Source organism: Calonectris borealis, chromosome 3, assembly GCF_964195595.1.
Source record: "Calonectris borealis chromosome 3, bCalBor7.hap1.2, whole genome shotgun sequence".
NCBI classification, from domain to species: domain Eukaryota; kingdom Metazoa; phylum Chordata; class Aves; order Procellariiformes; family Procellariidae; genus Calonectris; species Calonectris borealis.
In genome coordinates, this window is record NC_134314.1 from 59,056,250 (window position 1) to 59,069,078 (window position 12,829).

Here is a 12,829-nt window from a genome sequence, read left to right on the forward strand (position 1 = left end):
TGCTTAAACAGCAGTCTAACTGAAGGCTAGGAAACACCTCACATGCTTTTAGCTACCAAAATGAATCATCTAATCTAATTTATTCATCTAGGCCCCTTTTGCAGTCGGCACAACTAGCACCTCTAGCAGCAACTCATGAATTACCATGAGAAGTAGCTATCTCCTTCTTGCCTGTAGTGTGATTTCGCTAAACTTTTTGCCAACCGGACACTGCTGGTAGCTTCTGGCCATCACACTCGTGAAGTCATTATGATTTTACCCTCTGGCTCTTGTGTGTTATTTCTCATACATTATCAGTTTCACGTATATTAATCTTCAAGCATACAGATCTTTTTAAATCTGCCTTTTGAAATGGTTTACATCTTAAAACTTTTCGTGGTTATCAAATAGCCTGAGAAAAGGGCTGAAATCCAGAAGCTAATTTCGATTTTGTCGCTGACAAGCTGTGTGTGGCCTCGGGGCTAGCCTGTCTCCTTGCAGCCTGCTCCAAGACAGAGGAAATGTGCAGTTGCACAGCTCTCAGCAGCAAAATAGGGACCAAATTGTGACTCATTGTCACATTTCTGTTTGACTCCTGCTTCTCTCTTGCTCCGTTGGGGAAATAAGTTGTGGCAGACAAACAGCTGGCACAAGAAACCTTGTCTTTCTCCTCTCCTCACCTCCCCGGATTAGATCAGCGCAGAGTCTCTGGTGCGTTGCAGCAGGCAGAGCTGAGTCTCTGTTCATTCTTCCCTGCGTGGGAGGATAAAGTGCCAGGGGACAGCCATCAACCTTGCACTGTGACCTGCAGTAGATTGGACTAGAAAGGACCAACCATAGGGCTGCTGCTGGAGCTATTGTGCACATACAGATTAAGCTGTACATTGGTAGACGCCGTTTCTCAGAGGTGCCAGGCTTTTTGCATTCATATTTCAGTGGTGGCAGCTCTAACTACATCTGCCATTGAGTCCAGTCCAATCCCCGTGTTCATAAACACAGTAGAGTAGCATAGTTAGATACCTGTGGCTTTCTAGACAAGCTCTTAGGTGGATCACAGTAAAGTCCCTGGCCATTACAGAATACCCAGTAACAGCTGAAATGTAATAATAACAATAATAATAATAATAACAACAACAATAACAACAATAATAATAAAAGATCCTGAGAGTGTTGCAAAGACAGAGTACTTAGTATCTGTACTGAGTTTATTTTTGTATACGGTTTTAAAGACTTCCAAATTTTAATAGTACATTTCTGTGGTTGCAGGATATTACATGTAATAATATGAAGATAATCCTTTGGAATCTTCTCCTAAATATTTGCCAGCAGGAGACTTAGGTCCTGTCAACTTTCTAAGGACATTTATAAACTGCTGTCTTCAGAGATCTCCTTTTGTCTTTCACTGGGTACACTTCACCAGTATTTCCACAACTAACAATTTGTAGCTGCAGAAATGAATAGGCAGCACATGTAGCTTGCAATGCAAATAGACAGGTCAGGGTCATTGTTTGGTGGCTACATTTTTAAGCTACTTAGTTTCATTGTCATTACCGTGATGTTGACCTGGAAGAGCACCCCATCGGCCCTGTGCATCTGGCTCTGGATAGATCATGGTATTGACACGGGCTGTCGGAAAAAGATACCTTGAGATGTGCACCAACAGTATCTCTCTGCCAGGGCTGGAGCATCTCTCTAAACTAGCGGCCACACTGGCCATGGCAGTGTTGAAGCCCGTGTCATGTTGTGCTGTGCTCTCTGATGTGTCAGCGTGGTACCCCAAAAGGCAAGGAGCCCGACAGTCTAGCTGATGTGTTGCTGACAGTGTAAAATAGAATTAAGAATACCTACCACAAGGAGCAAGTACTTCAATCCTAATAAAGTCACGAAGACCCCAGTAAATCATGGACTGGGATGTAGTATGAAACAAAATAAAATCAAAAAGGAATTGTGTGAAGCAAGAGGGATTTTAATTGTTTTTTATTTATCCAAAGTATATGTTGCTGAAGTTTAGACCTGAACTTTCAGACTGCCTTGTGAATGCCAGCAGTAGCCCCAGAGGAAAATAAACTGCAGTGAAACATTAGCCTCAGGCTGAATTCTTAGTTTTCTGCCATAAATAAAATTTCCATCTTGTGGATCCAGAGTTTAAAAATCAACCAATCAACATAGGTCCATTCCAACTATAAGAAAACAAAACAAAACTAAACTAAACAAAACTAAACTAATTATATGGCTTATTTACCTGTCATGCTAACGGTCAGGTTACTGTGGAGCTGATGCCCCTTATCACCTGAAGTCTATTGCTTTGCACAGAAAAAATATGGAAGACAGACACACAATATTACAGCTAAGGAACACCTGTAAAAATACTATAAAAGCAATATAAAAACATTTTCAGACTCTCTGTTTTATTTTTATTTTATTTTAGGGTGTTTCATTTTCTTTCTTTAGTAAGCTAAATGTCTGAAAAGTCACTTCCAGACTGATTGAAGGGTATTCTATTTTTGCTATTAATTTTGGACTAAAAATCTTGCTAATTTTGGGGTGGTTTCACTTGGAGAAGCTTGCAAGAGCTACTTCCATACTGCTCCTCTGACACTGACGACATTAATGCACGCATTTTGGAAGACGAATATAATTTCACAGATTTCGCTGAGAGCAGTTACAAAATAACCAATGTTTCCAACAAACCTGGTTAAGAATATCCAAATAAACTAGTGCTAACATTTGGTTAGGGCTGTCAGGCTGAGTCACCTGTTTTGGCAATATTTGCTGCCAGGAGCAAATTATAGATCCATCCAACAGCTGATTAAAAAATCATACGTACATCGTCTCCTTGCTGTGGCTAACCAGACATCAGGCAAGGATTGTACAATTTGACATAGTCCTAACATCAATCGTTTAGAAGTCAACGGGCTCACTCTCTAATAGGGCTTAATGCAGATCCTCTTATAAATATTAACAATGAAAAATGGAAGATGAAAAGTACACCTTTCATACACTGAAACACCACATAACCTTGACAAGTAAAATAAAAATAACTTTCAGAAGACTGTTTAAAAGCATTTTTTTTTGGTAGTGTTATTATTAAATTTGGATATACAGTGAAGTAACCCACACTGGAAAAAAAAGGTTGGAATGAAATTCAACTAAAATATTCAATATTAAATTTAAAGAATGTTGCATTTTAAATATATCCCCTGTCTGACTGCAGTTGATAAAATATTGTTATGCATCTAAAATGTTATTTAAATACGAATGGTCAGGAAATATTAAAGTACATGAAATATTCATATTTTGGAATATGTATGTATCGGTTAATACAATTGCTTTTCGTTCTTGCAGGCTTAGATCTGGCATACTTATTTCAGCACAACTTTCTCTGGCTCTGTTGGAAGTTTACCTGAATAAGGATTGCAGAGTTGATAGCTTTTACCCTTCAGTAACTTCATGTACAGTTCACAAATACTCTGTGCCCCTTATGGAAAAATCAGGGCCACCAAACTAAGCTATTCTGATTCTGGCAAATCTCCGATTATAAGGGACTACCAAAGCTTTACCTGAGCAAAGGCTTGAGGGTGGAACCACCTGATATTCAGAAACTCCCCTTCTTGTATCACTCTAATGGAGCTGCCTAAGCAGTGTTGGTTCTGCAAATGAGACTAACGCTATTTTTAGAGGTGTACAGAGATCTAGCTTCAGTAAGTGGTAGAAACTCAGGCTACAGGAGTGAAAAAGAAAAAAGAAAAAACAGGAAAGAAAAGTAGAAAGCAATCCAACAAACAAAATGAAATGATCCTGGAGTGAAAGTGCTATTTCCTAAGAGCAACAAATCATATTGACATGCTAGCTCAATTGCACTGTCAAAGTACACATCATTTTTGGTTAATTATATTTGAAAATAGTTACCGTACCTTCTGCTGTAATCTCGGCCATGATGATGATGGTAAGAGTTACTCTGTTAAAAAGGTCAAGATCTACTGTGGCAGCTTAGATAATACTCCTGGGTTGCTGGCTCTTGAAGGAGCTGCAGAATGAGAAGGAGGGAGGTTCTCTGCTTTTTCTACTTCGGTTCCTTCTTCTTTTGTGCCCCTCTGAACTTTCTGTTTCCTCTGCAGACTCCTGCCTGCCCAGAGCAACCTGAGGCCTTCCACAGGCAAGACTTAGAGCTCAGTCTAAAGTATCAGCTTCTAACAAAAATAGCCATGCCTCACAGTGAATCTTCAGCATGGTTTTTCTAATATCCTAAGAACTATGCACACTACAAATAAAAAGTAAAAAGGCCCAGCTCTAAACAGGACAGGAACGCATGGAAAGGCAGCAAAAAGCAAAAGAACTGGGAAAGAACTGTTTAACGCTCCTGCAGCCTCGCTAGCATAATTGCAGTTCCTTAGGGGGGTATGTCAGGAAACATGAAATATAGAGTTCAAAGTAACCTTATCCATCCCAGCTCAACTTTATTCTTAGCACACTCAGTGCTTAGCACATTCTTCCTGGCCTTATTTGGTTTGGGGAGGGTCCTATGAAGCTTACCGCAGACTACGGGGGAGGGTAAATTTAGGTGATTTTCTCCACTTTGATTCTTAGTCACAATTCAGAGCCAACTAAGACACCACTTGAAAACCTATGAAATTGGTAACAACTTCAGTTTGGTTTTTTTTGGTACTCTTCTAATTTGCTGCAATTCTCACACGTACCTGAGAAGTTCACCTAAGTATTACAGAGCATTGTTAAAAATGTAAATAGTAATAGTTTATATAGTCTAAATGCATGAAGGTAATATGCAAAAATATTACGCAAATCAGATTTTTTCTAGGTGTGATTCATGGAAACAATTAAACAGCTCAAAAAATCTGTGATTTTAAACAAGATTTTATAAAACCGAAAACAAGTAGATTTTAAAACTGTTTAGAGGAACAAAAATATTAACAATTCAAATAAGATTAATGATTTAAAAAGCTGAGCAATCTTTTCATTGCATTGCTTGCAATTTCACAGCTGTGGAATTATGTATGTGGGCAAGAGCTTGAAAATGATATTAGCAAAAAGGTGCCCTCGAGCCAGCATGCCTCTACATAAATGTCATCATCACATGAAATCAGAAACGATCTTAAACAGTTCTTACTAGGGAACCTGTAGTCAGCTCCTCTCCACTACATGGCATTTGCACTTCTCATCTTCCCCCAGGACATATAAGCATCTGGCTCTGTGGCAAAGTAAAAGGAAAGGAATCTATTTATCCAAGGCACAAGATGCAGAAGTGAAGGTTCACAGAACAGTTTACAGTCACCACCAGGATTTTTCTCTTCCCTCCACTCTAACACACTTCAAACCTGCCACATGTCTGAAAATGTTCTAGCCAAAGCTTACAATCAGTGCTCCATTCCCTTTCTTCTTCAGCTCTACTGACCGAATCTTTCACACTGACAAGTTTTTATTACTCGATGTTCAGTAGTCACTGCTTTTCTGATCATCCTCCTAATCCTCTGTTCCTTTAGCCTCTCCTTCAGAAGATCCTCCTCACTAAGGCTGATGAAAAGATTTTAGACAAAACCTTATTCCTTCAAAAATACTCTTTCATGAATACTGAAATGTTCTGTGGAATCACGTTGACATCAGCAAAACAGCTGCCCACAATAGCTTGGTGTTAGTAAAGGGTGCTAGGATGTGTGATACTAAGGCAAAGCCCTTGTGCTTCTTAATTACTGCTTTCTTTTCTGCTGGAGCAGTTCCATTTTACATGAACAGTTAAGTGTTTTGGGTCATCTGTATTTTGACAGCTATGCTACTTGCTTGAGATGTGAGAGAGATCATCTCAGCTGAATACCTGAAGCACTGAGCTAATCAATATTGCAAAGTCAGGATTGCTTTCACTTGTATTACTATTCAAATTGAAATAAAATAATAAAGGCTCAGTTTGGATATATAAGAAGAGAGAACCAGGGAAAATATTCATGTCTGAATTTTTTTCTTGTTTTATGTAGCAAGATCCTGAGATTGTCAATTATCTGTTTGTATAACTGTATGTGTATGTTTGTCTGTCCCTCACTGTTTCCATTTCAGCTCCTACCACCCGCCCTCTTGCCTCCATGCCTTACTTCCTTTGCTGCTATTTATGGTCACCTTCAATCATGGGCTGATATTCTGAAATCAAAATATAAGAGCAGAGGAAGTGAGAGAATCCAACTGGAAATCAATTTTCCACATCAGCCCAGTGGCCAGAAAGAGAACTGCTTGGTAGTCTCTGCATCCCTTGTACTATGCAAAACATTCATTCTGGGAAGCAGGCTAAAGCTGTCATATGCACAAACATCTTACAACAAGTATAGCTCTAGGCAACTGTATTGGAAGTTACACAGTTGCTCCCTTTCAGGGGGGCAAAGTCAAGGGAGGTGGGGGTCATAGTTACTGGAGATAATCACGGCCTTTGCAAAAATACACAGAACTGAGGTAAACCAAGTTCTGCTTCTGTGTATGTGCATGTACATTTGTTTTGAAAAACAAACATTACCATCTGAAAATTATACCGAATATCATATTTCTTCTTTAGGCATCTAAGCAAGGGAAATTCTCAAAATTTTGTTTAGGGCTGGTTAGAAGTTTTGTTAAAATCTGAAGTTTAGTGCCTGGCTCAAGTTTAGGAGTTTCTTCTACACTAATCTATGAAATTCACATTATGCAGAAGGCCAGCACAAAATCTATACAGCTCTTCATCCAATCAAGTAAACATTAATTCCCTGACCTAGCTTATATATTGAACCTGACCCAAAATGCATTTTGGTGGGAGCCTTCTCTGTCTAACCTGATAGGAAATCTTCTTTTGCAAAATGTCCTTTCTCTCTCCTTGTTCATATCTCAAATAATAACAAAACTGAAAAATTTAAAACTACTTTGGTTCTTGCAAGCAATATCCAGACCTGGACACACACAATTTCTCCTCATTTTCTTCCCATCAGGTCTCAGGCACAATGTAAAAATGCTCTTGGCTTGAGTTAGCAATAGGTGCTCCCTTCCCTCTCACAGGGGCTGCAGGGTAAATGAACTGTCCTGGGATCAGATCTCACATTCAGTGGTGATGGAGGGAGTTGTAGCAGCAAGTTAAGTGTCCCTCCTCACACCAGAATCCTGAGATATACAAGTCTGTGTTAAAGAAAATAAAATTAAGGTTCTCTTTGCTCTATAGTTGCCTAGATAGGGAAAAAGTAACAATCTTATGAAGAGGGGAGAAGGAAGTACTATATGCTGCTACAGATATCTGTGTGTAACCATGTGCCTTGATCTCAGATAATGTGTATTTCAGTGAGAATCCTAACTGATGAATCAAAGAAAAGCAATTATTTGAACATTTTATTTTAGGAAAATGTCAGAGGTTTATTATTTGACAGACTCTAATACAAACTCCTGCTTTTAGATGAAAAGTTGTGTTGTTCATGTAATCAAAGTAGGAGTATACAAATACTTTATGAGCTGAGTTCTGGGTTGCCCTGATGATATTATTAAAAAGGGAATAGGGAAAGACAATAGATCACATGGAATTACTAGGTAATGAGAGCAGAGACTTTCCTACTGATACAAGGAAGCGTTTGAGGAATTGAGTAAAACCGTCAGTCAACAAGAAAATGCAGAACAATATTTGAGCTTGTCTGCTAACACATTACTGAGGAAATCTCAGAGTTCAGTCCTACAAAATCAAACTGAGCAAAAGAAAAGGGCTTTGTATCTCAGTGCATGCTCAGCAGCACAGCAGGGTCAAGGAAAGGAAACTTAACCTTAACTCTGATATATCTGATGAATCCTGGGAGTACGTTGTTATGAGAAACAGCCAGTAATCAACTGATAAGAACTAAATATAGGATGGAAGTATAATGCTAGGGAGAGGGTGGATGGTACTGAATCCAGTGAATAGTAGAGACATATGCAGAAGCAAATATAGGATTAGAGTGATGTCTGTCACTGAGCTTTGATGTGCATATAAAGAAAAACACTAATATTTGTTTGAGTCATCAGCTGGTTTCCACTGAAATAGACATTTCCACTCCTTTTTTTGTTTGATTTTTGTTTAAGAACACTGTTACTTACAGATGAGATTATCATTCAGTCCCAGTGGTAATACCCTGTGTTTTTCAGTATGAATAGGAGCACATATTCATATTTTGATGCCCTTGAAGTCCTGATCAGTCAGAGATGTAGTTGTGACCTTCTATGGACCATTACACAACTCTAAAGTAATTGTTTTCCATTTGAGATTGATATTTAATGAATAACAGTTGCAAGATTTTTGGAATCGACATGACCAGAGTATAGACTTATTTTGGGTATACTAAAGTACACCCAAAGTACCGAACTAAACAAGACCTAGGTATCATATCTGATCTAGGTTAAAGCTTGGTATATATTTAAACATTCTCATAAACCAGTCTGCATAAGTTTTTAATTAGAGAGCTCATACATAGTACCTTTAAACAATTTCTTCTTTAATATGTAGAAGACAGTTAGTTGAACCCCGTCGTAGATCTGTCCTACATTTAATGTGAACAACTGACAGACAGTTAAGACGACCTGTCTCTGTAGGCAGACGGGTCTGAATGCGAATCAGTCTCTGCCTGGGGACAGCTGACAAGCACACTGGGGTCATATCGCCTTGGCACTCTGAGCTCATTAAGGGGCATTTGGTAGGTTAGGTTTCATAAAAAGAAATTACTCCAAAGCTACATGATAGAAACTCAGCAGGTACAAAAGAAAATATCTATGATACTGAGTGTTCCGCTTTACCATAGACAATACTCCCGATCAGACACCTTACTGCAAAACTGCTGATGTCACCTCAGTCTGGGTGCGTGACTGAATAATGAACCATTTCTAACATCCAAAAAGGCCCACTGATTATAAAACTACTTCCAGGAAACAAGGATGTTACAAGGTATTCTACTTGGTCTTCTTGCAAGCTGACTGAGTAGATGGTCAGTGGAGGGAAAGGAGGCTAAAGCAGCCCCCTTGTTTAGGAGAGTGGCTTTTTTTCAGCGTTCTTTGCTCTACCTGTACCAAGTATTACTGTGAGCTAGGTTCAGGGAGGGCATCTATTGCAGCATGTCAAGGTGGACGGCATTTGGATGAGCTTTAGCAGCTCCATATTACACACTTTTTCTTTTCTACTTTATTCTTGCTATTCTTAATGAGTATTGTTTCATTAGCACCCTTGTAGCTTTACTTTCACATCTGGGAAATTTCTCAGAAGCTGTCTCACAGATAAGACAACCTCCATGATAGGGAGGGATATCTGGAACAGACCCTTTTTAAGAAGCAATGACAAAAAGTCCACTGTAATTGTCCTTTTCTTCAGGACAAGCTGCATCCAAGGTTGATGGTATACAGAACATAAAAAGTAGCCAACCAATTGGTAGAGATGGGGGTTGACTCTGACATAACATGAATTACCCGTCAGAAATATTGCTTCAGAACTGTTCCAATATCCTAATGAGCCTGGTGTGCTGGCTGGTCAAAAATGTACTTTCAAAGCAAGATGACTTAACTTCTGGTGATTTTTCCCTTGAGAACAGGAATTTTTTTAAAAAAAACTGACTGCTTTTTCAAAATTTTATTTTAAACCAAGTTTCTATGCTGAAAGAACAGGACGCAGAAATATATCGCACAAATATATGTAGCAAAAGAAGTAAATTGTTCCTGAACTTCAAATTTCAGACCCAGCTCCAAATTTCCACTGATACTTTTCAAGTTTGTCTTCGGACCTTACTCTTAAAAAGAGTTTCGATAGAAACAGGCATTTTTTTTGTTATTGTTTCAGATATGATCATAGTTGAACACACTGCCAAAAATAGATGAAAAGAAAGACAATTTTGGGCAAAAGTCTGATGTGAAAAGACAAAGAAAAATATGTGTCTCATGCCAAGTACTTGGGAAAAAATATGGGGTAAAACTAACACTCAAGTATCTTGACTAATGTGAACGCTTTTTGGGATGCTTGAAACTATCTGCTCAGCCTGACCCTCACAACCAAGGGGAAATCTCACCTTCTTTTCCATTTAATGGCTTATTCTTCTGCTTGATACGTTACGCTACGTACCACGTGTTCTTAGATACTCAGGCTTGACTGGACTTCCCATAGTCACATTAGCAAAGGATTCCCCTTGTAAATAACTCCAGCCAAAACCTCAAGAGGTCCATCTGGATTTTGGCTCTTTTCTAGCTTTTCTGAGAACAGACACTCAGGATCTAGGGACAGTGAATTAAAAACCACTTCCAAGCTAAGCACCATTTGTCTGGAAATGCAACAGTAGTGTGGAAATAGGCTTGAACAATACAAGGTTATACACCCTAGTCCTCTCTTGCAAGTTTAAGCAGGCCTTTTTGTCCTCGATGTCCCCGTGTGTGTGATACAGTTGCATCTCTAAGAGTGATCCTGCAGACAGTGTGTGTCTCCTGTTTCTAACAGCAGGTTTTCTGTTATTCCCAGGTCCCTGTTTGCCCTGGGACATTAGGACCTGCTTGAGTTACGCGTTTCCACAGATGGGATAAATCATTCTTTGACTCCTGAAATACAAAAGTCTGCAGCTGGAATTAACCATTTTTGTGTCACAAAGTCAGTCACTCACCCAGCAATACACAAAACTATGATGCAAAATACTCAAGAAAAACTGGCGTCTGTTATTTGTCACAAGTATACAGAGAGACAGATACAGAAGAAAGGAGAAAAAAATACAAAGCAGGCAAAATATTTCGGCAATTATCAGCTAGAAGAAAGAAAGTACATGACAGAAACCAGATTTATAAAAAAAAAAATTTGTTTCAACAATAGCTAAAATTTTTCTTTGTGTTTCCTCTTTCTTTCTCCCTCATTCTAGCCACAGTTTTGGACAGATCAGAGTCAGAATTCCAGATGAAGAACCCACTTTATTATTATTATCACTATTTAAAAAGAAAATCTAAATGCGGAGCTTTTTCATTAGGCAATTTAGCTTCTTTACAGAGTGCAAGTGGAAGATATGAATTACTAAATTCAACCTTGTCAGTGCTGACAGCTACAACTGCACTGAAAAAAGTATGTCTAAAAAATAAAGGATCTTTTAAAAGGAGAAATACGTTTAAGCATTAATGTCTTTACCACTCATCATAGTGGATATATACTAATTTTCCTTGAATAGTATGTCACCATTTGTCACTGTCAATCACCTGACATTCCTGTCCAAGCTCCAACATATGTCCAAAGTCAACTTCCTAATGCAAACCATAAAGAATATTTGTCTGCAAAGCATTTACTGAAAAGAATTGCTACATCTTCCTTACTCCTCCCCCTGTCTCCCTGAAAGAGCAGAACACAGATAGATCAAATGCAGAGGAATACAGTGATTCTTAAGGGATAGTTAAATAATTTCTTTTTCCAAATTCACAGTTTAAATTAAAATAAAAATATTACCCCGGAGACACAGAGTAGAAGATCCTCAGCTGCGTCCCCAGAGCTCGGAAGGCAAGGCAAGGACATTGGGGACTTTTGGAAGCTCCCGGCTGCATTCCCAGGGCCTGAGGAAACTGTGCAGCTCTGGTACCACTGGCACAAACCGCAGTTGCCAAGGAGCTTTTGGCAGTTGTTCCCTGTGGGGTGAAGGGGCCATGCAGACAGATCCAGCAGTGCAGCACGTCAAGCCGTTGTGCCACTGTAAAACAATCCAGGCTGGGACACAAGTATTTTCTGCACTGGGGGGATTTGGCCTCCAATGTAAGGGTTTGTGCTTGAGATCATTTTGTGGGTCTTGGAAATAATTATAACTGCACTTGTATATCTTAAATTCACAGACACTTTTTGAAGTGGATATTTGGCTATAAAATCCCATTTTATATCCCTGGTCCCTTAAAGATTTTCCTCTGTGATCACTTGTGGTTCCTTCCCCTTTCCTGAGCTACCTGGACAGTTCAGACTTTTGCTCAAATTCATGCCTGGCAAAAGGTTTTGTGAAGCAAACATAACCTGGATATTTGGATTCCACTTCACCTAACAATGCTAACTTATGATGAACAAGGAAAAGCCATGTTTCTTGTTGCTTAGGTAACAGACAATTGGAAGGGGAGGTGGTGTTCTTTTTTTGTTTGAGAGAGGGAAGGTAGCTAGGTGTTGTGGTTTAACCCCAGCCAGCAACTAAGCCCCACCCAGCCACTCGCTCACTCCACCCCAGTGGGATGGGAGAGAGAATCAGAAGAGTAAAAGTGAGAAAACTCGTGGGTTGAGATAAAGACAGTTTAATAGCTAAAGAAAAAGCCGCACGTGCAAGCGAAGCAAACTAAAGCATTCATTCACTGCTTCCCATTGGCGGGCAGGTGTTCAGCCATCTCCAGGAAAGCAGGGCCCAGTCACGTGTAACAGTGACTTGGGAAGATAAACACCGTCATTCCGAACATCCCCCCCTTCCTCCTTCTTCCCCCAGCTTTACATGCTGAGCATGACGTCATATGGTATAGAATATCCCTTTGGTCAGTTGGGGTCAGCTGTCCCAGCTGTGTTCCCTCCCAGCTTCTTGTGCACCCCCAGCCTGCTGGCTGGTGGGGGTGGGGTGAGAAGCAGAAAAGGCCTTGACTCTGTGTCAGCACTGCTCAGCAGTAACAAAAACATCCCTGTGTTATCAACACTGTTTTCAGCACAAATCCAAAACGTAGCCCCGTACTAGCTACTATGAAGAAAATTAACTTTATCCCCGTCAGAACCAGCACACTAGAGTTTTACTTCATCTTTATGGAAGGCAGGTATAGCAATACTCCTATTCCCCACATTTCAGAGTAACAACAAAAAATGTTATCTGTTCTACAAATAAGAAACAGAGCATGACAGTTGGGTAAAGCAACC

General features: G+C 39.5%; 1 protein-coding gene across 1 annotated transcript in view; it reads right to left on the reverse strand.

Moving 5' to 3' along the window:
• TRDN (triadin) overlaps window positions 1-11,593 on the reverse strand; it is a gene marked incomplete at its 5' end in the record, with an annotated part of 237,298 nt that extends 225,705 nt beyond the window's left edge. Inside the window, 2 exon segments of the mRNA XM_075145762.1 lie at window positions 11,417-11,527; window positions 11,529-11,593. Coding sequence (XP_075001863.1) covers window positions 11,417-11,527; window positions 11,529-11,593 — 176 coding nt within the window.
• Between the last annotated feature and the right edge of the window lie 1,236 nt (window positions 11,594-12,829).